The sequence below is a fragment of the Rhinopithecus roxellana genome, chromosome 13 (genome assembly GCF_007565055.1).
Source record: "Rhinopithecus roxellana isolate Shanxi Qingling chromosome 13, ASM756505v1, whole genome shotgun sequence".
NCBI classification, from domain to species: Eukaryota; Metazoa; Chordata; class Mammalia; order Primates; family Cercopithecidae; genus Rhinopithecus; species Rhinopithecus roxellana.
The window spans coordinates 21165892-21189844 of NC_044561.1; the positions used below are offsets into that span (position 1 = coordinate 21165892).

Consider the following 23953-nt stretch of genomic DNA (forward strand, 5'->3'; position numbering starts at 1 on the left):
AAAAGAAATTCCGTTGTTGAAGCCAAAAAATAAAAAATAAAAAAAATTCCATTTGTTCCCTACTTTCTTTTCTTTTTTTTTTTTTTTTTTTGAGACAGAGTCTTACTCTGTCACCCAGGCTAGAGTGCAGTGGCGCGATCTCGGCTCACTGCAAGCCCTGCCTCCCATCCTCTCCTGAGGCAGGAAAGTGGCGTGAACCTGGGAGGTGGAGCTTGCAGTGAGCCGAGATCGCACCACTGCACTCCAGCCTGGGCGACAGAGCGAGACTACATCTCAAATAAAGTAAAATAAAATAAAATAAATAAAAAAATAAAAATGGAATAAGGTTTGTAATTTAGATAACGGTATTTTACCAATGCCAATTTCCTGGTTTTGCTATTATACTACAGATATATAAAATGTCACCATTGTGGGAAGCTGGGTGAAGGGTACATGGGACTCAATTTTGGTACTAATTTTGCAATTTCCTATAAGTCTATAATTATTTCAAAATAACAACTTTTAAAGGCTTTGAGGCTGATTAAGCATATAAAATTATGTTAAATATAAATCTATGTTAGATAGGACATACAGACTTAGCTGTGCAAGCTTATTTATTTATTTATTTATTTATTTATTTATTTTTATTTTTTTGAGACGGAGTCTCACTCTGTCACCCAGGCTGGAGTGCAGTGGCCGGATCTCAGCTCACTGCAAGCTCCGCCTCCCGGGTTCACGCCATTCTCCTGCCTCAGCCTCCCGAGTAGCTGGGACTACAGGTGCCCGCCACCTCGCCCGGCTAGTTTTTTGTATTTTTTAGTAGAGATGGGGTTTCACCGTGTTAGCTAGGATGGTCTCGATCTCCTGACCTCGTGATCCGCCCGTCTCGGCCTCCCAAAGTGCTGGGATTACAGGCTTGAGCCACCGCGCCCGGCCAAGCTTATTTATTAACAAGTTTTTGATAATATTAAAAAAGATTGATAACCTTAGGGGACTGTTTTTGAGATTAGCAGTACCATCCATATAATGGAATACGATGCAGATATTGGAAAGTGCCAAGTAGAAATGTATTTACTATTTTGGGAAACTTTTACCAATATTTTGGTGAGTTAAAAAATATCAATTGAGGCTGGGCACAGAGGCTCACGCCTATAATCCCAGCACTTTGGGAAGCCAAGGTGGGCAGATTACTTGAGGTTAGGAGTTCAAGACCAGCCTGGCCAACATGGTGAACCACCCCTCCTACTAAAAATACAAAAATTAGCCGGGCATGGTGGCGCATGCTTGTAATCCCAACTACTTGGGAGGCCCAGGCAGGAGAATCTCTTGAACCTGGGAGGCAGAGGTTGCAGTGAACCAAGATCACGACACTGCACTCAAGTCCAGGCAACAGAGGGAGACCCTGTCTCAAAACAAACAAACAAACAAAAAAATGATCTGTCTGGAAGAATATTCACAGAAATATTAAAAGTTGATTGTCTTAGGTCAGTGAGATTGCAGATGGTTTTTTTTTTTTTCTTCTTTTTTTGAGACAGGGTCTGGATCTGTCGCCCAGGCTGGAGTGCAGTGCTGCAATTATAGTTCACTGTAACCTCAACCTCCCCGGCTCAAGCCATTCTCTTGCCTCAGCCTCCCGAATAGCTGGGACTACAGGTATGAGCCACTGTGTCTGGCTCAAGGTCACTCATCTTAAGAATGGAAGGGTTCAAACTAGAGCTGCAGAGACAGAGACCCCTCTCTGAAAAAAAAAAAAAAAAAAAAGTGGCCGGGTGCAGTGGCTCATGCCTGTAATCCCAGCACTTTGGGAGGCCGAGGTGGGAGGATCTCTTGGGCGCATGATTTCGAGGCCAGCCTGAGCAATATAGTGAGACAGCCTCTCTCTACAAAAAATAAATAAATAAGTAAATAATAAATAATTAGCCGGGCGTACTGCTGTGCGCCTGTGCTCCCAGCTGCTTGGGAGGCTGAGGTGAGAGGATCACCTGAGCCCGGGTGGCGGAGGTTGCAGTGAGCCCAGATCTTCAAGTCACTGCACTCTAGCTTGGGCAACAGAGCAAGACCCTGTTTCAAACCAAAAAAAAAAAAAAAGAGTGACCTTGAGCAAAACCCTGCCCCTCTTAGAACCTCAGACTTGCCGTCTTTACACAGAAGAAGTCCCTACGATCTTGCCCGGCCCCCTCACGCTGAATTAACTAGCGGGCTGGTTTCCCAAGGGCTCTGCGGGAGACTGCAGCATAGCAGCGCCGCGGCTGCCGAGGGGTTAATACTGTTGGGCTCTGCCCCTTTTCTTGCCCCGCCCCACGGCCACCACCCCCGCCAGGGTTGTACCCTTGACCCCGCCTTCAGGCCTTGCGTCCACCGGAAGTACCCGCGCGCGGGCAGCTCACTTCCGCCCGGCAGGTGACAGCCGCGGGGCTCCGAGCCGCCGGCAGCCGGGACGCACCGGGAGAGCGAGAGGTGGAAGCCGCGGACGTTTTGGTGGCAAGCCGAACCGAGCCGTGGCGCTGGGAGCTGCTGGGACCTGCGGGTGAGGAAGCGGGGACCCGGGCGAGCCAGAAGAAGAAGTGGGGCGGGGAGTCAGGGGACCTAGGTGAGGGGTTTGCGGGGTCAGAGGTCATGAAGAGGACGCGGCGCTGCAGAGGCGCGAGCGGCGTCCCCGGCCAGAGGAGGAGGAAAGGCTGAGGGTTCGTTCATTCATTCGCTCCCACTTGGCCGCCGGCCTGTTTCTCCGCCGCCCCAGATCCGCAGCCCCTCCTGGGGCTCCCGCCCAGAGAGACTCTTAGACTTAGGCCCCGAGGAATTCCTCTCTGGCCGGAGGGAAAACTCTTCGGGCTCTAGTTTCCTCTTTCAGGCTCACCCCCATGGCCATCCTTATGCCTCCTAGTTGTTCCGGGCGTTATCTCTTTGCCAAGGTTGAAAAAAAGGAAAGAAAGAAAGAAAAATTAGAAAACAGTCCCGTGCCGCCCGCCCGCGGCTAGGCACGGGCTTGGTCTTGTCTGTTGGATCCTCTAAGACAACATGTTGACTGAATGGGGACACCGGTGATAATGCTACAAAATAACGAGGGAGATGCTTGCTAGTGGCTATCGAGCCCCTTCTGTGTACCCGGCACTGTGCTAAGCACTTTCCTTACAATGACACATTTAAACTTCACACCAACCTTTGTGGGGATTAAATATCCCTGTTTTATTGATGAGGACATTGAGGCACAGAGAGGTTAAATCACACATGTAAGGTCATTCGGGTGGTAGAGGCAAGGCCAGGTTTCCTGCCCAGGCTCTCAGGGACCTGCAAAGTACAGAGACAAAGGAAAGACTGGAGTAAGGTTGGGGTGTAGGGGATATTTAAGACTTTTAGCCGGGCGCAGTGGCTCATGCCTGTAATCCCAGCACTTTGGGAGGCCGAGGCAGGTGGATTATGAGGTCAGGAGTTCAAGACCAGCCTGACCAACATGGTGAAACCGTCTCAACTAAAAATACAAAAATTAGCTGGGTGTGGTGGCGCACGCCTGTAATCCCAGCTACTTGGAAGGTTGAGGCAGGAAATCGCTTGAACCCGGGAGGCGGAGGTTGTAGTGAGCCAAGATCGTGCCACTGCACTCCAGCCTGGGCCACAGAGTGAGACTCCATCTCAAAAAAAAAAAAAAAGTTTTAGCTGCCGTTGTATTTATTTGAATTTATGTTAAGATGTAGCCTTATTGTTTTTTGTCGGATCTTCATAAGGGTCGTTTGATTCACTTTCTTTAGGATAAAATCATCCTGTAGGCTGTTGCTATTAGTGATACCTCTCAGGGCAAGAGTCTAAGATTTTCCTGACTTTGGGGAGCAGTGAGACACAAAACAGGCTATCCATGAAAGCTATTTGAAGACTATCCAGAACTTCTCTTCAGAGTGGTTAAGCTGCATTCCTTTTGGTCTAAAAAGAGAGGAACACATGACCTCTAGGGGATCTTTTGGTCCTAGGTTCTGGAAGAAGGTACCCAGAGGAAGAATCTTTGCCTTTCTGAGAAATGTACAGACCCCATGGCTTCTCGCCAGAGCTGAGCACATCTTACTTGGGAGGTGGTGTGATGGTTTGGTGACTGGAGGACTAGGCTGTATGAATCTGAGCCTCATTCCATTGTGGATATTCACTTGCTTCAATTCTGCCTCAGTTTCCCTGACATCAACATGAGAAAGACCTGCTGCCTTCCTGTCTATTCCTGGGAGTATGAACCTGTGAATGAACCTGTGAGGGCTTCCACATGCTTCTGAAGAAAGCTGTATATAAATATTAGTGTAATACCGTTTTTTTTTTTTTTTTTTTAGCTCTATGATCTGGTGTCCTAGTTCCATTGAATTCACAGAAACTTAATATTGTCACCTTACTCCCATCCTTCCAAGGGAGGATTTGAGATGAAGCAACTTGTCACAGAGGGTGGGAACATGAGCAGAGCTCAGAGCATGTGGTTTTCTGTTCGGAGTTGAGCCCACCAGTGTCCTCCGACCTCTTAGAAACTGTCATGAGGAGCAGCTTCAGTAGTTCTCAAAGAGTCAGATCCCTCAGAGGTTGTGTGGAGATCATCTGTTGAGTGTGGGTCAGTGGACGCTTCCCCCTGAGCTGCTTCAAGAGCCCAGAGGTATGCAGGAAAGATCACTCGACTCCCAGTCAGTCAGCCCTGGGTTCAACCCCACCTCAGCAGTTCAGCAGCTTCCTGGCAGTGTGACCTGACCTGGACGGTTTACATAGGCTGGCCCTCCTTTACCTCAGCTCTAAAATCATACTGGCCACCCTCTCTGACTCCCCTACCCCTGCTTTGTGTGAGGGTTAGATGGGAAAATTTGTGCAGGGCCTGTGATTTTTGGGTGCTTTGACTCGAGGCTGACTGATGCCTGCTGGGGGGCCTGTGTCTGAGGAAGTCTGCCAACCTTGGCTTCTGGAGCGTTACTTCCTTCTGCAAACAGAGACCTTAATGTACTCAGGACTTCTTCCACCCTTCTTGTTTCACTTCCTAAAAGTAGTTCAGAACAAGTTCAATTTGTTGGTCCTTCTGACTTTGAGCTTGGACTTGCATCTTTTTCTGGTTATTCTCTGAAACTCTTGCGTTTCTTAACTGCCCACTTCCCAGGAACTTCCCATGTCTGGCACCAAAGCCTGACGTGCTGACAGTAAGCAAACACGGCTTGGGTTTTACACTTTGCTGTGTTTCTGAAAGTTGAGGGGACATTTGTACCTTGCAGACATTTCTTTTTCTCGACAGGTCTTTCGTCTAAAAGAGATTGTTGATATTATCACAGCCCAGAAGTGATTTTTCTGTTCTTTATCTCTTCACATAGAGAGGAACAAATACTCCTAAGAAAAAATGTCAGCAAAGCAGTTGGGGAATCCTTAAAGAAAATTCTGCTTGAAAAATCATCAGTGGCTCCTAGTTGCCCTCAGGCTAAAACTCACATTCCATAACGTGACATTCAAGGCCCTTTGGACTCTGACCCTTGCCTAGCTCTCTTTCATCATCTCTCCTACTCCGTACTCACCTTTTCCCAAGCTCCCGTCAACCTCAGCTGCTTGCTACTTCTGCAAGCCCCAACTCTTTTTTCTGTTTTTGAGGAAGGATCTTGGTTTGTTACCCAGACTGTAGTACAGTGGAGCTATCATAGCTCACTGCAGGCTCCAAGTTGTGGGCTTGAACGACCCTCCCGCCTCAGCCTCCCAAGTAGCTAGGACTACAGGTGAGTGCCACTGTGCCTGGCAAATTGTTTTTATTTTTTGTAGAGACGGAGTCTTGCTATGTTGCTCAGGCTGGTCTCAAACCCCTGGCCTCAAGCAGTCCTTCCGCCTGGGCCTCCCAAAGTGCTGGGATTATAGGCGTGAGCCACCACACCTGGCCTTCCAACTCTCTGTCTTTGCTTTGTGCTATTCCCTCTGCCTGAACACCATTTCCTGCTCCCCCAACCTTACCTGCCTAGCTGCAGTGCTACTTGGTTCTTCCCATCTGATCATCGCCCCTAAGTCTGAGCTAGATGCCCCTCCTTGATGTCCTGTGGCAAGGGTCACAGTGGGTTGTGATTGTTTACTTGGCTCTCTTCCAAGTAAATAGCTCTTTTTTTTCTTTTTTTTTTGAGACAGAGTCTTGCTTTTTCTTCCATGCTGGAGTGCAATGGCGCGATCTCAGCTCACTGCAACCTCCACCTCCCGGGTTCAAAAGATTCTCTTGCCTTAGCCTCCAGAGTAGCTAGGATTACAGGCGCCTGCCACCATGTTTGGCTAATTTTTGTATTTTTATTGGAGGCACGGTTTCACCATGTTGGCCAGGCTGGGCTCGAACTCCTGACCTCAAGTGACCCGCCTGCCTTGGCCTCCCAAAGTGCTGGGATTACAGGTGTGAGCCACCACGCCCTGCCAGTAAATAGCTCTTAATCCTTGATGAAGACCTGCCTTAACTGTGTCTCCAGCACCCAGTGAGATGTCTGGTGCATAGTTGGTGCTCAGCAGATGTTCAGTGAGTGAATGAATGAATATTGTATTGAATTGTTAGGATTCCTTAACTCCTAAGGGGTTCAAAGCACTTTCTAGATTATCTCTTGTCCATCCTTATGTCACCTCATAGAGACAGGGAGAAATCTGATCAGTGCTGAGACTACTTTCAAACTACAGTTGCTACCACCAGACAGCCGCCAGAGTGTTTCAGGGCTTCCAGAGGCCTGGGAATCTGGTACTGAGCAGGGAAGTGGTAAACTCTCTCTCAGTAGTAGTAATAGTGGCTAACATTTATCAGGCATCTTGTGGGCTGGGCACTGCTAAGGGCTAGGTGTGTATTGACTTGTTTTAGCCTCACAAACCCCTCAGGCATGTAACACTGCAGTTCCCATTTTACAGTTGTGCTGCAGTTGTGCCTGTTTGCTTTGTAGAGCCTGGGAGAGCCCCTGTCCTACCTGCTATGGCTGCCTTCACCTACCCACTCCTTGTGTTTAGATTGTCTCCTCTTATATAGTGGAGCTGAGGGAGGACTTGTCTATGGTTCTACACTCCTACGTCTCATGCCGTCTGGGTCTTTAGCCTTGGACTTGACTTCTGACCTCTGTCAGGAAGGGAGGCCTCTCCTAGTTATGGTATGAGTGTGGCCTAACTCTGGGTTGACCCCACAAGGCCCAGAGTTCATCAGTTACTGGGATGCCTTGGTCACTGATCCCCCAGGTTACCACCAGTTACCACAGTCTGCCCTGTGGACTCGGAGCTGGAAGGTGGTAGGTTTGTACCTGATGTAAATGACGAGTTGATGGGTGCTGACGAGTTGATGGGTGCAGCACACCAACACGGCACAAGTATACATATGTAACAAACCTACACGTTGTGCACATGTACCCTAGAACTTAAAGTATAATTAAAAATATATATATAAAAAAAAGAAAATCGAGTCTCAAAAGCTTTAAAACTGAACCTTCATTGTTCATTTTCGGCATTTCAGTAACTGAGTTCTGTAGCAGAATAGACTTGGTTGGCAGATACTCTTTACCACACGCTCCTTACATTTAGGATCTTAAGCATATTGCGAGTGGAATAACACAATTTCAGTAGAGCCGGCCTTGGGTCTGCTGCTGATCCCTGAGTGTTGGGTGGCTGGCTGCTGGGACACTGAGGACAGAGACTTCCTAAGTCCAGCATTCATTCGGTATTTATCGAGGCCTGCTAATGCCTGATGCTGGCCTATGCTGATAGGTCAACAGGCCAGATATGGCTTCAGGCTTCGGATAAGCCCTCAAGTTGCTTACTTCATTCTAGCGGGAGAGAGAGAGACAAAGAAGTAGAGAAAAAAAGCAATGATTAGAAAAACCAATAAGCCATGAGGGAAACAAAAGGCATAGCAGCCAGAGCCTGTTAAAATATATGTCAGGACTGCTCTGCTCAAAACCCTCCAGTGGCTCCAGCTCACTCAGTAAAAGCCAAAGACCTCATGCTTGCTCATAAGGCCCCCTGCATTCTCCTGTGACTTCCTGACCCACTATTTCCTCATTGCTCACTCAGCCACATTCACTTCCTTGCTGTTCCTCAGACATGCCAGGCACATACTCACCTTTGCACTGGCGATCTCTTTTGTTTGGCAGCCTCTTCCCCAGACAGTGTCACCTGTCACCTTCTCAAGGAGGCCTTCTATGGCCACCCTAGTTAAATTTTAACTTCCCTTCCTCACTTCTCCCCTCCCTATCCTCCTTCCCTCCTCTTTTTTGCCTCGATAGTGTTCATCACTATCTAAGATGTTATGTATTTTACTCATTTATCTTGCATACCGTCTCTTTCCCCCATTAGGATGTAAACTCCGTGTAGGGAAGGATGTCTGTTTCTTTCACTGCTGCATTCCCAACATGTAGAAATGTTTCTGGTACACGGAAGATGCTCAGGAAATGTATGAATAAGAATACTGGAGGATGTGACAGAGAAATACCTTCTTAAGATTGTATATGCATGGCCAGGTGCAGTGGTTCATGCCTGTAATCCCAGCTACTTGGGAGGCTGAGGTGGGAGGATTACTTGAGGCCAGGAGTTCAAGACCAGCCTGGATAATTTAGCGAGACTCCACAAAAAACTTGAAAAGATTAGCTGGGCATGGCACATGCCAGTAGTCTCAGCTACTCAGGAGGCTGAAGCAGGAGGATTGCTTGTGCCCAGTAGTTTGATGCTGTAATGAGCTATGATCATACCACTGCACTCTAGCCTGGGTGACAGAGCAACACTGTCTGTCTCTAACAACAACAAAAAAAGATAGTACATGCAGGAAAGGTTTTTTTTTGTTTGTTTGTTTATTTTTTTAAGCATCAGAGGTATCACGCTGGAAGAGAAGGTGTCTTTGAAGTGAGGTCATCTAAGCTGAGATTTGAAGGATAAATTGGAGCAGTTAGGAGAGGATAATACAACAGAAGGATCAGCAAGGGTAGAGATAGTGAAGAGTTGGCTGTTAGAGGAACAAAGAAGGCATGTGGGCCTGGAGGCAAAGACCTGGTACTTATTATCATATCCTGTGCCAGAGCCACCCCACCTTCTGCAGCTCTGTCACTCTGAGCTGATACCTGTGGGAGCAGGTGACAGTGGCTTGGCTTCATTGAACATTTCTCCCACTGGAGATGTTGCCACCTGATCTTCTACCCTTGCCCTTTCTTCTCTCTCTCATAATTTATTCACTTACCTTCCATTTATTGGCTGTAAATGGGCTGGGGGTCTGGCATGTTCAATTTCAGTATAGTCAGAATAGCTTGACAATCAGAGCAGATGTATCTCTGATCCTGCATAACCCAGTGAATGGAACATTGAGAAGCTGCTCTAGCAGAGGCTGGTTTACAAAACATGAAATTTGCCCAAGAAGAGAGTTGAGCACTGATCATTCAGCTATTTATTGAACACCTGTTTGCCAGGTACCAGCTTAGGAGTTAGGAATATGATAGTGAACAAAATGGACAAAATCCTTACCCCATTTACATTATGGAATTTATAGGGGGAGAAAAAATAGACAATGGAAGTATATTTTACAGTATGTAGGTAATAGGTAATAAGTACTTCGAAGGGAAAAAGAGCAAAGAGGTGTGTTTTTTTTTGTTTTCTTGTTTTTCGTTTTGAGACAGAGTCTCGCTGTGTTGTCCAGGCTGGAGTGCAGTGGCGCGATCTCAGCTCACTGAAAGCTCCACCTCCTGGGTTCACGCCATTCTCCTGCCTCAGCCTCCCGAGTAACTGGGACTACAGGGCCGCCACCACGCCCAGCTAATTTTTTGTATTTTTGGTAGAGACTGGGTTTCACCGTGTTAGCCAGGGTGGTCTCGATCTCCTGACCTTGTGATCCGCCCACTTCTGCCTCCCAAAGTGCTGGGATTACAGGCGTGAGCCAACTGTGCCCGGCCGGGGAGGGGGTGTAGAATTTTAAGTAAAGTGGTCAAAGAAGGCCTCAATGAGAAGATGATATTTGAGCCAAGACCTAAAGAGGTGAGGGACTGAGCCATGCGGCTGTCTGGAGAAAGAGCCTTCCTGGCAAAGTGAATAGCACGGGCGAAGGCCCTGGGGTGGATGCATGTTGTGTTCAAGGATCAGTAAAGAGGCCTGTGCAGCTGGAACTGAGGTAATGATGGGGAGAAGAGTTCCAAGGGTAATGGCCAGCAGGGTGCACGTGTGAGAGAGAAGGGGCATGCATCTCTTACAGGGCCTGTGGACTATGAGGCTGTGGTAGGCACTTTGGCTTTTACTATGAGTAAGAGAACTGTTGGAGGACGTTGAGCAGAGGGGTGCTACTGTCTGACTTAGACTGTAAAAGGATCATCCTGGTTGTTGCTGAGATGGGGTGTCAGCAGAGCAGTGTGGGAGCAGCTTTGTTAGCACTCTCAGTGGCAGGTGGTGCTGGCGTGGAGCTGGGGGGTAGTGATGGAGCTAGTGAGAAGTTGCTTATGGATTCTAGATTCATTCTGAAGGTCGGAATCCAGTAGGATTTGCCGATAGATGTAAGGGAGAGTATGTTGTTAAGGGTGACTTAGGTTTTTAGCCTGAGGCCATCTTAAAGATAGTGCTGGCAAGAACTAGATGATGTAGATGGCAGGGTGAGCCAGTTGGGGAAAGGAAGGAAGCAGAAGATCAGTTTTTATCATATTAAGTTTGAGCTGCTTGCTAGTCATCTCCACAGTAATGTGGAGATGTCAGGTAGACAGTTTGGACATCTGTGCTGGGGGTTCTGGGGAGAGGTTGGGCTATGTGGATGGTATGCACAGCTGTGATACTGGATGATCCACCAAAGAGGCAAAATAGCATAGATGGGGAGGAGAAGAGGTACCAGGCCTGGGGCACACAGTGTTGAAGCAGAAGGAGAGGAACAAGCAAAGGAGACTGAGAAAGCGCAGACAGTGGCGTAGGAGGGCAGGCAGAGAGCATGGCATCCTGGCATTTGAGGGAAGACAGGATTTCAGGGAGAAGGGAGTGATCAGTAGTGTCAAATGCTTATCAGCATGAGACTTGTCATTTGACATGACCATTGTGTCTTCTGCTGGCAGGACCCAACACACCTGGCATCCAGGACCATTTCTGAACCTCATTCTCCCTTCCCTAGCCTCGTCTGCTCCTTTCCCTTCCAGGTCTTTTCCTTCAGCCAGGCAGGGGGGCTCACAGACTTCTTGTTTTGGCCATAGGTAAATCACTCATCTCTCAGTGTCTCTAATTCCTCATTTTTTAAGTGAATTACCCTGAGAATTAAAATGAGAAGGGTTGTAAATCACTTAGCAAGAACCTGTTCCCCAGCTAGTGTTGATTTAATTGTTGTCAGTTCCCTCTCTCATCACATTGGCAATTTCGTGGTACGCCTCTATGCCACCTCCACTCTTGCCTTTCTAAATCTGACCTGCCTTTTCGTGTCCAGCCAAGCCTCTCTTCATCTAAGAGAACTTCCCTTGCTGCTCCACCTATCTCAGAACCCTCCTCCTCTGGAGGCATGATCACTTTGCCATTCCCCTGAAGTCCTTTACCTGGTCTCTAAATCTGTAAGAGCTCGGTGAGAAAAGACTGTCTTTTGTTTACTAGGTGCATGCTTCCGTGTGGGGTACAGTTCCAGGCATGGAGTGGATGGTGCTCTACACTCTTAATTTGACAGATCTTCAGAAAGTCTTCCCATTACATAGATGGGAAGTCTGAGACCACAAAGAGCCTTGTTCTGTAGTCTGGCCTCTTTCTCCTCAACTCGATTAATTTAAGTATTGTTCAGAAGAAGCCTTACTTTATTTTCAAGTCCAGAGGAGCTTTTCTTTTTCTTTTTTTGAGATGGAGTCTTGCTCTGTCACCCAGGCCGGAGTGCGGTGGTGCGATTTCAGGTTCCGGCGATTCTCCTGCCTCAGCCTCCTGAGCAGTTGGGACTATAGGTGTGAGCAACCATGTTCAGCTAATTTTTGTATTTTTAGTAGAGATGGGTTTCGCCATGTTGGCCAAGCTGGTCTCGAACTCCTGACCTCAAGTGATCTGCCCGCCTCGGTCTCCTAAAGTGCTGGGATTACAGGCATGAGCCACTGTACCCACCACTTTTTTGTCTTTACAGCAGATCTTTCCACACATTACTGCTTATAGATCAGTTGAGAACTGGTATCTGATTCTAGAATGAAGTTCTAGAGACTCAAAGCCAATATAAGAACATTTGCATGTGACATTTGCATGTGACATTTGTCTGCCTTTAGTTCCTTTTCATTCTGAAGTGTTTAATTGCTAGTGGGCCTCAGGAGATTGACTTTTTTTTTTTTCTTTTTTGAGACAGTCTCGCTCTGTCACCCAGACTGGAGTGCAGTGGTGCAATCTCAGCTCACTGCAAGCTCCGCCTCCCGGGTTCACACCATTCTCCTGCCTCAGCCTCCCGAGTAGCTGGGACTACGGGTGCCCATCACCATGCCCAGCTAATTTTTTGTATTTTTAGTAGAGATGGGGTTTCACCATGTTCGCCAGGATGGTCTCGATCTCCTGACCTCGTGATCCACCCCCGTCGGCCTCCCAAAATGCTGGGATTGCAGGAGTGAGCCGCTGCGCCTGGCCCAACTTTTTTTTTTTTGAGACAAGGTCTCTCTCTGTTGCCCAGGCTGGAGTGCAGTGTCACATTCACAGCTCACTGCAGTCTCAACCTCCCAGGCTCAAGCAATCCTCCCACCTCAGGCTCCTGTAGCTGGTACTGCAGATGTGTGCCACCACACCTGGCTAATTGTATTTTTTATAGAGGTGGGGTTTCACTGTGTTGCCCAGGCTGGTCTCGAACTCCTGTGCTCAAGCAATCTGCCTGCCTCGGCCTCACAAAGTGCTGGGATTACAGGTGTCGGCCACTGTGCCTGGCCAGGGGATTGATTTTGACTAACCAGTTTTCATCGAAGTCCCAGGAGGCCCATAACTGGGCAAGCGCATCCAGACAGGCTTTCACTAGGCACATGACCAAACTTGACATTCCCTGTTGAACAAACTGGATGGGCTCTCCCTAAAATAACCTGTAATTCAACATCTGAGGGACTCTGCAGGGATGTGTGGCAACCCATTTCACGTACCCTTTAACCTAGAGCATGTATGTTTCTGCCAGGGCTTCATTCAGAGAGAAGCAGTTAGTTGCCTTGCTGGACAGAGTGGGACACGTGTGACCTTATTAGGGGGCAGCAGTGGAGAGTGTTGGCACTGCCATTTTCTAGCTGTGTAACTCTAAACAAATGCCTTGACCTCCCTGGTACTTCAGTTTCCTCACCTGTAAACTTGTGATAATATTAAAACCTTCATGGATTATCGTGAAGACTAACTTTTTTTGTTTGTTTGTTTGAGACTGAGTCTCACACTGTCACCTGGGCTGGAGTGCAGTGGCATGATCTTGAGTCACTGCAACCTCCGCCTCCCAGGATCAAGCGATTCTCCTGCCTCAGCCTCCAGAGTAGCTGAGACTACAAGCGTGTGCCACCACGCATGGCTAATTTTTTGTATTTTAGTGTAGACAGGGGTTTCAACATGTTGCCCAGGCAGGTCTCAAACTCCTGACCTCATAATCCGCCAGCCTCGGCCTCCCAAAGTGCTGGGATTAACAGGCATGAACCACCGCGCCCTACCATGAGGACTAACTTTAAAGCTCTTTACATAGTGTCTGTCACATGATTCACATCCATTTGCCATTACTACTACCACTGCCACTTTTGTTCCAAATTTCATGCTGAGCCTAAAGAACACAGATTATTTTCTCGTAGTTATTGAACTGACTTGAAAGAGCCTGTCTGAGTTCGGTAACCACGTTTTCTCAGAGAGAAAGTCTGAAATCTGGTTTTTCTACTGCTGACTCACCTTTTAGTCTTCCAGCTGGCCTTACCTGTTTCCCTGTCTGTAAAGTTAACTTAAGTATTTACCTATAAGAACCTTTTTTCCTTTTTTTTTTTTTTTTTTGGGACAGAGTCTCGCTCTGTCGCCCAGGCTGGAGTGCAGTGGCCGGATCTCAGCTCACTGCAAGCTCTGCCTCCCGGGTTCAAGCGATTCTTCCACCTCAGCCTCCCGAGTAGCTGGGATTACAGGCACCTACCACCACACCCAGCTAATTTTTGTATTTTCAGTAAAGACAGGGTTTCACCATGTTGGCCAGGCTGGTCTCAAACTCCTGACCTCAAGTGATCCTCCTATCTCAGCCTCCCAAAGTGTGGGATTATGGGCATGAGCCAGCATGCCCGGCCCGTTTTCCTGTTTAAAAGGAAATTGTCAGACAAATGAGGAGTGGTGGGTAGCATCATCATCTCTAACGAACTCTAAGCTTTGTAGGAGCAGGTACACAGTCCAGGGCATGGCACAGAATAGGGGAATACTTGTCAGATGAATTAACCTCTGCCCTTGAAACAGAACCAAGGCAGCAAAACACATAGAATGAACAAAGTTTGGCCTTTCTGCTTCAAATGAAGAAGAAACAGTGGCATCACCCCAGCCCCTTTTTTTCACTCTTCCCTAACTTCCTCTTGACTGTCCATGAGCTAACAGGTTCTATGGAGCAGGTTTCTGACAGCTGTTTATTCATTAGGGAAGTGTTTAACAGTGGCAGTTTCAGTACCAAAGTTGGGAGCCACCAACATAGACCTTCAGAGATCAGTTTTCCCTGCCTGAATATCCTTGAGTTCAGAGATAGATAGACATGCAGCTGGATCTGACCTTGTGAAACGTCTCTTTCCCCTTTTCCTTTCCTAAAGCTTTTTCTCTGGCTCATCTCACCACACTGATGGTCTCCTTCATTAATTCACGGAGTGCCAAGAGTGTGCAGTGCCTTGTGCTGCCACCACCAACTTCACACTTCTCATCTGATTGAAGAGCATGGGCTGCTCTGACATGAATCACTGCCCTGAGACTAGAAAAGGCCTTCCCCTGACATTGGCTGGCCATTTGGAGAAATTAAAACGCTCTATTGTTTGGCTTCTTACTGTTTTTCTTCCTACTGAAGACCTAATGGGGTTTGCTGGCCTTGGCTGCATTCTGAATTTGTTCTCTTTTTTCCCCCTTGGAAACATCTTCTGTCATGCTCTTAGAATGATCATACTCTACTTCCTCATGTTTGACACCTGGGAAGAACACTCATTGGTAGGGAAATGGGCCCCTTGTCCAGCAGAGAATCATAGAATGTGAGATGTGGGAGGGACTTATCATTCAGTAGACTGGTTTTCAGGCTTTGCTCCATAGAACCATGGGATGTCTGAAGGGCCCTGGTGAGGATGGGGAGAGGTAGGCATAGTGAAATGAGCCAGGCTCTAGGCCTCCCACCCTTCCTTCCACCAGAACAGTTCCACTTTTATCTATTTGAAATGGTTTAAGAGTAGAGATGGACTTGAGCCATTGATTAATCATATTCTTTTGTTTGACATTTGGAGAAAGGCAGGCCTGGGGGAGTTGCCCAGGGTCAACAGCTGCTGGTAGTAGAGCCCGATTTCCCAGCAGCCATCTTGACATTGGATCAGCCCTGCCATGTTAACTGCAAAGCCTTATGTTCCCGGTCTGGTCTGCCCAGTCATCACTGTCTGGCACTTGTCACAGAGCTCTCTCATCTTGATCTGTTTTGGGCCCTTGGTTTTGTAGTTTCTCTGTGAAACTGTCTTTTCATTCATATTGCCAGCAAACATTTGGTGAGCTCCTAGAATGTGCCAGGCATCGTGGCAGTCACCGGCTTGACAGCATTCAACAGGACAGATCCCAAATTAGGGAAGGAAGTCTGTGGGGAAATCTGAGATACTTTTTTTTCTTTTTTTTTTTTTTTATGATGGAGTCTCACTGTGTCACCCAGGCTGGAGTGCAATGGCACAGTCTCAGCTCCCTACAACCTCTGCCTCCCAGGTTTAAGCGATTCTCCTGCCTCAGCCTCCCGAGTAGCTGGGACTACAGGCATGTCCCACCACACCCGGCTAATTTTTTTTGTATTTTTAGTAGAGATGGGGTTCCACCTGCCTTGGCCTCCCAAAGTGCTGGGATTACAGGTGTGAGCCACCATGCCCGGCCAGAACTGCCTCGTTCTTTTGCATGGATGCCTAGTACTCCACCATGCTGTGGAATGTCCGTATGCTGTGCTGTCATTTTATTTATTTATAGAGTTGGGGTCTTACTGTGTTGCCCAGGCTGGCCTCAAACTCCTGAGCTCAAACTATCCTCACCATTAAGCCTCCTGAGTAGCTGGAGCCACAGATGTGCCCAGCTCTGCTGTGCTATCATTTTTTAAACCAGTCCTGTGGTTGGACATTTATAATATTTTGCTATTGGAAAGGATGCTGCATGAATAATTTTATATCTACATAGTTTTCCACATGTAGAGTCCTAGAAGCAGAATTACTGGGTCAACGGATAAGGACCTTTGCAATTTTAATGACTTACCAATTTGCTTCAGAGGTTGTAGCGTTTCAGACTGTCACTAGCCTCAAATGAGGGCGCCTAATTCCCCACGTCAGCACCAACATGGGGTGTTACTAGACTCTTGGGTCTTTATCAGTTCAGCAGCTGACAGGTGATATTTCACAGTAGTTTCAGTTTCTGTGTCTCTTATAAATAAGCTTGAACCATTATATTGATTCACTTTCTGTGAACTGTCCATATCCTCTGCCGTTCTCCTATTTGTAGTCACTTTTTATATAGGAAAATAGGCCTTGTCTGCAGTGTGATGCAAATGTTTGTGAGTATGTTTATCGTATATCTTTTGGCTTTTTATTATGTTTTCGTCCATGCAGGAAAACTCGATTTTTATGGAATTGAATTCATGGCTCAGATTTCCAGATTTGATGTCACACTCCAAAGGCTTTATTTCCTCTGGATGCAATGTTTCATTCTTCCTTTCTTCTCCAGATTTGAGTTTTATTTTGTTATTTTTTAAAAACAAATTTTTTTTTTGAGACGGAGTCTTGCTCTGTTGCCCAGGCTGGAGTGCAATGGCGCCAATCTTGGCTCACTGCAACGTCTGCCTCCCGGGTTCAAGCGATTCTCCCGCCTCAGCCTGCCGAGTAGCTGTGATTACAGGTATGCACCACCACCACCATGTCAGGCTAATTTTTGTATTTTTAGTAGAGATGGGGTTTTGCCATGTTGGCCAGGCTGGTCTTGAACTCCTGACCTTGGGTGATCCACCCGCCTCGGCCTCCTAAAGTGCTGGGATTAAAGGTGTGAGCCACCTTGCCTGGGCTTTTTTGTTTGTTTGTTTGAGACCGAGTCTTGCTCTGTCACCCGGGCTGGAGTGCAGTGGTGCCATCTCAGCTTGCTGCAACCTCCAGCTCCTAGGTTCAAGTGATTCTTGTGCCTCAGCCTCCCATGTAGCTGGGATTACAGGCGCCCACCACCATTCGCAGCTAATTTTTGTATTTTTAGTAGAGACGGGTTTCACCGTGTTAGCCAGGCTGTTCGCGAACTCCTGGCCGCAGGTGATCCACCCGCCTTAGCCTCCGAAAGTGCTGGGATTACAGGCATGAGCCTCTGTGCCCAAGACATTTTTTAAAATGTCTGTTTAATTTACACCAAGTGAAATGCTTGGCTCTTAAGTGTCCAGTGTGTCCAGTATCTGCATCAAGATATAGATCATTTTTATTACTGCAGGGGCCCTTCATGCCCGCTTTCAGTCCTTCCCACCCAGAAGCATCCACTGACCTGACTTCTATCACCATAGCGTAGGTTTGCCTCTTAGAGCTTTGTTCAAATGAAATCTTGTGATATTTATGATGTTTACATTTTTTCTTGTCAACATGGTTTCAATCTCAGATTAGCCCTTGTCAGAAGAAATATGTGAAATACATAGGCAGGTACAGCAGTCCCTGCCCCCCTCTTTTTTTCTTTTTTTCAGACACGGTCTCACTCTGTCACCCAGCCTGGAGTGCAGTAGTGCAGTAGTGCAATCTTGGCTCACTGCAACCTCTTACCTCCCAGACTCAAGCAGTCCTCCTACCTCTGCCTCCTGAGTAGATGGGACTACAGGTGTGCACCACCATGCTAATTTGGTAGAGACAGGGTTTCACCATGTTGCCCAGGCCAGTCTCAAACTCCTGGCCTCAAGCAATCCACCCGCCTTGGCCTCCCAAGGTGCTGGGATTCACAGATATGACCCACAACACCCGGCTTGATCTCCCCATTTTAAAGAGGGAAGTTGAATTATAGGGATGAAGTAGACTCATTTCAGCATACTTTCCTTTTAAAGGTTGTCACCAATTTTGAGACATTGGAGAAAAATTGAAATACTATATTCAGTACCCATTTTCTTATAAAGGAGGTGATTTTCTTATGTTTTAAACATAGATTTAAATTCATTTTATTAGCTTAAAACACAGATAGTCTATATTTTCTTGTTCTTAAAATTAGATCTATAAAGACAAAATTTGAAAAATACTGAGAACTTTTTTTCCTTTAAGCCTAACCCTAATTTCAGCAACTAAAAACCAAAGTCTTTAGATGGAAATATTTTTTCTTCTTCCCTTTTATTCCTTAGGACTTAGGACCTCATTTTCCCTCTCTTAGATCATGTTACATCTTTGTCCCTGGACATTGTTTCCAAAAGTCTCACCAAGGGCTTCTTTATACATCTAGAAAACATAAGAGAGAAAACTACTGTATTTTAGGCTTTATTGCTCAGTTGCTTTTTTTTTTCTTTCTCTTTTTTTTTGAGATGGAGTTTTGTTCTTGTTGCCCAGGCTGGAGTACAATGCTGCGATCTCACCTTACTGCAACCTCTGCCTCCCAGGGTCAAGTGATTCCCCTGCCTCAGCCTCCCGAGTAGCTGGGATTACAGGCACCCAGCACCATGCCCGGCTAACTTTTTGTATTTTTAGTAGAGACGGGGTTTCACCATGTTGGCTAGGCTGGTCTCGAACTCCTGACCTCAGGTAATCTGCCCATCTGGACCTCCCAAAGTCCTTGGATTACAGACGTGAGCCACCATGCGCAGCCTCAGTTCCCTTTCTTTAATTCTAAAAAATGAAGTTTACCAGAACTGGTTCTGGGATGTGACATCAAAGTCATAATCTTTCAAATGTGGGTGTGAGAAATGTTAAGATTAAGGGGGAGAAGCCACACTGGCTCCTCAAGGGTGAAACCAGTTGTTCCAGGTATGCCCCTCTTTTAATTTTGACCATGCCCATCCCTTTGAGGCATTCCTTGGTCTGTAATGCTGAAATTGAGGGGGATCCCAGCCTAGAGTGCTGTGTCCTTAGCAGAAATGACTCATTATACTAGCCAGAGCAGTTTCTGAATCAAAAATTCCCTGTAATTACTACTTTAAAATGTGCCCTGACACTTCCAAAGATGGAATCCAAACCCTAAGCTTTTTCTTGCCTAAATTTGCTGCCTGCTTTCAAATGTGGTTCATGTACCCGATCAGATTCATCAGAGAACAAGGTCTCAGCCCCTTTGGCCTCCATGGGGTAGGGATACAGTGCATGATAACAGCTGAGCAGGTGCCAGGAAAAGGACCAGTCTTTCTCATGGCATCTGTGAGTATGAGCCCCTTTAGGACTGAACTGTGGGGTTTTTTCATTCCTGCGGAGAGAATGAGAAATCTCTCTTGCACTGACATCCAAGAGGCAACTGCAAGACCAAGTACCAGCATTAGGTGCTCACAATGGAGAAAGGACACAGGGAGATAGCTGCCCTCAGTACATCACTAAGCTGTAGGTAGGGAATCATTCATGGTGAAGTGAGGTGTTTTGTTTTGTAATCTGTGTTTTGGGGTGACTTTCCAAAGCATTTCACTTTTCTCCGCATCCCCTCCCTTCTCTACTTTAATTTCCTGCATATCAAACAAGTTCAGAGGGATACATTTCTGCATCTTCAGTCCCATTGGGCCCTCTGCAGAGGGATATGTGAAACAGATGCTGCAGAAAAAAGCGCAGCCAGCACCAGCACACTGAGTGGCAGTTAAGTTTGTGAGTAGTTGCTTAGCACCTGTAAAAGGAAGACTCACAGAAAGCTCAACGCTGTTGGGGTATCTGTAGCTGTGCTTTGACCAGCTACCCTGCAGCTCTGTCACTTCTTTTTAAATTCCCAGAAAGAGAGGCTTTCTCACCCATTTCTCCTCTTGGTCAGTTGCATACAGCACCGATCTGTCACAGCAGGTTGTGTCCTGGGAATTTAGGGCCCTCCGATGTTGTGTTGGGCCTGCAGGGGAGGGGAAAGGCTCTGACAGCTTTTTCTTCTGGAGAGGCAAGAAATTCTGAGCAGCTCTCACGTTAGTTATCTGAGGTATTTTGTTTGTTTTATTCACTTTTCTTTCTTTCTTTTTTTTTTTTTTTGAGACTGAGTCTCACTCTGTCGCCTGGGCTGGAGTGCAGTGGCGCAGTCTCAGCTCGCTGCAATCTCCACCTCCTGAGTTGAAGCAGTTCTCCTGCCTTAGCCTCCCAAGTAGTTGAGACTACAGGCACATGCCACCACACCCGGATAATTTTTTGTGTTTTAGTAGAGACGGGGTTTCACCATGTTGCCCAGGTTGGTCTCAAACTCCTGAGCTCAGGCAGTCTGCCCACCTCAGCCTCCCAAAATGCTAGGGTTACAGGCGTGAGCCACTGAGCCTGGCCACTTTTTTTTCTTTTTAGATTTAATGTTGGAGTGGTTTCTGTGTTACTTTCTGTGTTTCTTTGTGGCCTGTAAGTTTTAGCCCCTTTTGCCTTCAGTTACCCCTTTTACACTCAACCTTGAGAAATGATATTCTCCTATTATTTTGGATACTTTTGGCAGTTATGCTCTCAAGTCTGTGACTTCTGGAACCATGCAGATCTTTATTGTAAGACAAATCCCATTATCTGATTTACCTGCTCATTTCAGAGTTCCCCAAAGAACCCCTAGGTTGGTGAGGTTTCTTTGAGAAAATGGCTTTATGTGTGTGCACAAAAAAAAAAAAAAAAAAAAATCACTTTTAATGTCTGTAAATTCCTGTTGGAAACAAATGCTAACTAGTTATGTAACAGGGCTGCCAGAGAGCAGGCTGAGGCTCCCTGGGATTTTCAGTGGCCCGTTTTCATTTCTTTCAACAACTATCAATTGAATACTTGCTATGTGCCGGGCCTGGGCCAGGCATGAAAGAGGAGGGCGAATGGGAGCTGTGAGCCTGGCTCTTGCGGGGCCGTCCTTTGTGGATCTGTCTACAGCCCTGACTCATGCTGGGAGGACCAGCAAGTTAGAGTCCCCACTGTGGGACTTGCAACATCAGACGCAGTGGGCTCTTCTGCTCTCTCCCGCAGCTCCCATAGAAAAGTGCCATCCTTCCTTTTCAACTTTGCAAAGCAAAAGGGAAGTAGAATTGTGCCTTTTTAAATACCGTTTTGTCAGTGAAGACTTTATTTCTTTATTCCTACAGGATCCACAAAGGATTTAAGGTGACCCCAAGACAGTACATATTTGTTTCCCATTGATTACTGAAACAAAATCTATGAGTGTCTCTCAGTTGGGAGGCTTGCTCAATGCCATCCTGCCATAAATACAAGCTTAATTTGGAAAAATCCAATTGGGCTGGAAAGGAGGTGCTGTGTTGGCTTGGTTTCCAGAGACTGTGAAATGACTCTTGATCCCTCACATCCACTGCACTAGTAACTTTCATCTCGCCCCTGTATAGTAATGACTTGAAAGGAGATATTGGTGGGTTATTTGAGTCCATTCCATAGACTCAACAAAAGGAACAAAGTGAAGTGGGGTTTCTCCATTCAAATGTCTATTTTTTGGAGTTGTGTGGTTTTCTATACCACATAAAACTACAGATAGGATTGGAAGGCTGTACTTGAAAGTCTCAATGTGGTTTTTTTGGAGGGGGCGGTGGGGGCGGGGAGACAGAGTCTTGCTCTATCGCCAGGCTGTAGTGCTGTGGCACAGTCTCGGCTCATTGCAGCCTCCGCCTCCTGGGTTCAAGTGATTCTTGTGCCTCAGCCTCCTGAGTAGATGGGACTATAGGTGTCCACCACTGTGTCCGGCCTCATTTTTTTTTTTTTTTTTTTTTTGACTGAATCTTTAGCGACTGTCTGGGAACTGTCCTCCTTGTCAGAAGGGGGAAGCAGAATTCCTTCATCGGTAGAGCATAGGAACTAAGTTCAGGTAGATAACATCCCTGAGTCCATTTCATCTTCTGTAAAATGGGATTCAAAGCAGTTACATTATTGACAAGTTTAAGTGAGATAATGTGGGTGAAGCCCCTGCCTTTAATAGGGGCTTGGTAAATGATAGATTCTTAATAAATCTTAAAACCATCCTAAAAGCCTTGGCCATGTATCTAGGGTATCTTGGTTCCTGTGTAACTTCTTTTCTTGGTTCTGTTGCCCAGAAGAACTACCGAGGTACATAGTAGATGCTCAGTAAATTTTTGTTAAATGAGTGGCGGGGCTTTGGTACTTTCTTTGTCCTATTGTCTTTTTTTCCTGAGACAGAGTCTTGCTCTGTTTCCTAGGCTGGAGTGCAGTGGTGTGGTCTCAGCTCACTGCAGCCTCAGTCTCTCGGGTTCCGGTGATTCTCCCGCCTCACCCTCCCGAGTAACAAGGATTACAGGCACGCACCACAACGCCCAGCTAATTTTTTGTATTTTTAGTAGAGATGGTTTTCACCATGTTGGCCAGGCTAGTCTCGAACTCCTGACCTCAGGTTATCCACCCCCCCCTCCCCGGCCTCCCAAAGTGCTGGGATTACAGGCATGAGCTATGGTGCCCAGCCTCTATTGTCTTACGATAGTACTTCACGCTGTTAGCTTTGCTCTAGGAGATGTCCTGAGAGAGCCCTTAAGAAAATTGGCCAGGTAGATTTGGGAACTGCTGTAGAGTACAGATTCTAGCCCTTTCCAGAGATGAATCATGCATGTTATTGTTTTAGCAGCTTAGAAAAGTTGTGGAGAGAAGAAGTCTCTCTAGCCTTTTAAGCTTGGTATTTTCTAATCTCATTTGACTGTGTAGGGTGACATAGTGCCTCGATGATGCTGTGATGGGGCTTCTAATGAGTTCATGTCTGCAAAGCATTGAGGACAGTGCTGAGCAAAGTGAGTGCCACAAAGGGGCTGCTGTAAGCCCTTGCATCCTTGGGCAGATATTTTTGTGGGAAAGATTTCTAGAAGAGGCACATTCAAAAATTTGATAGGACCAGGTGTGGTGGCTTACGCCTGTAATCCCAGCACTTTGGGAGGTCAAGGCAGGAGGATTGGCTGAGCCCAGGAGTTTGAGACCAGCCTGGGCAATGTGGTGAGATCCCATCTCTGAAGAAAAAAAAAAAATTGATAGATTCCTCAGAATTACTTTTCAAAATCTAATCTACCATGATCCAGAGTTCATTTGCCCAGGAAGGAGATAAGCAGCTGTTTTCCTATACCACATGTGTTCTGGATCCTTCTTCTCCTCCCTCTGCACCATAACTGAAAGTCACCCCTCTCTTCTCTGTCTTGCAGAAGCCTGGCTACAGATAAGGGACCAAAATGACTGACTCAAAATATTTCACCACGACCAAGAAAGGTATTGTTTGTTTAATAATGGGCCTTGCCCTATGCTTTCTCTGCCTGTCCCTTCTATTTTCCTCCTGTGGTGGAAGGGAGTGGGGTGGGAATGAAGGCCTGGAAACGTGGCAGGAATGGCCTAGAGCTTGTTGTAGATATAGAAAATTGAACTGTTGACGATATAAGAAATTGCTCCTTTTAGAGCTCAGAAAGGGAAGAACATTAGCTCCAAGTGTGGGGGGGGAAAGTGCCCTTTTATTCCCCATGGCTTAAAATAATTATGTTTTTTTCCAGGGGAAAGAAAACACATAATCCTGTCAGCACCCCCACAGCAGTTGTGTGTGTGTGTGTGCGCGTGCACATGTGTATGTGTGTGTGTCCCCATGTATCTGTGTCCTTATCCAAGGGCAAGTGTTTTTCTTTTTTTTTTGAGATAGAGTTTCACTCTTGTCACCGAGGCTAGAGTGCAGTGGTGCGATCTTGGCTCACTGCAACCTCCGCCTCCTGGGTTCAAGTGATTCTCCTGCCTCAGCCTCTGGAATAGCTGGGATTACATGCGCCCGCCGCTATGCCCAGCTAATTTTTTTTCTTGTG

At 46.7% G+C, this 23953-nt stretch overlaps 1 protein-coding gene across 9 annotated transcripts in view; it reads left to right on the plus strand.

Annotated features, from left to right (window-relative positions):
* Nucleotides 1-2332: 2332 nt before the first annotated feature.
* The window catches only part of AP1B1 (adaptor related protein complex 1 subunit beta 1), a 62473-nt gene continuing 40852 nt past the window's right edge, over nt 2333-23953 (plus strand). For 8 of the 9 annotated variants that reach the window (XM_030914994.1, XM_030914995.1, XM_010359329.2 and 5 more), the window contains exons 1-2: nt 2333-2506; nt 23315-23378. In XM_030914994.1, the coding sequence (XP_030770854.1) occupies nt 23342-23378 (37 nt within the window). In that variant the 5' untranslated portion in view covers nt 2333-2506; nt 23315-23341. The remainder of the gene's footprint in view (nt 2507-23314; nt 23379-23953) is intronic. The other variant, XM_010359355.2, reaches the window with a different exon arrangement.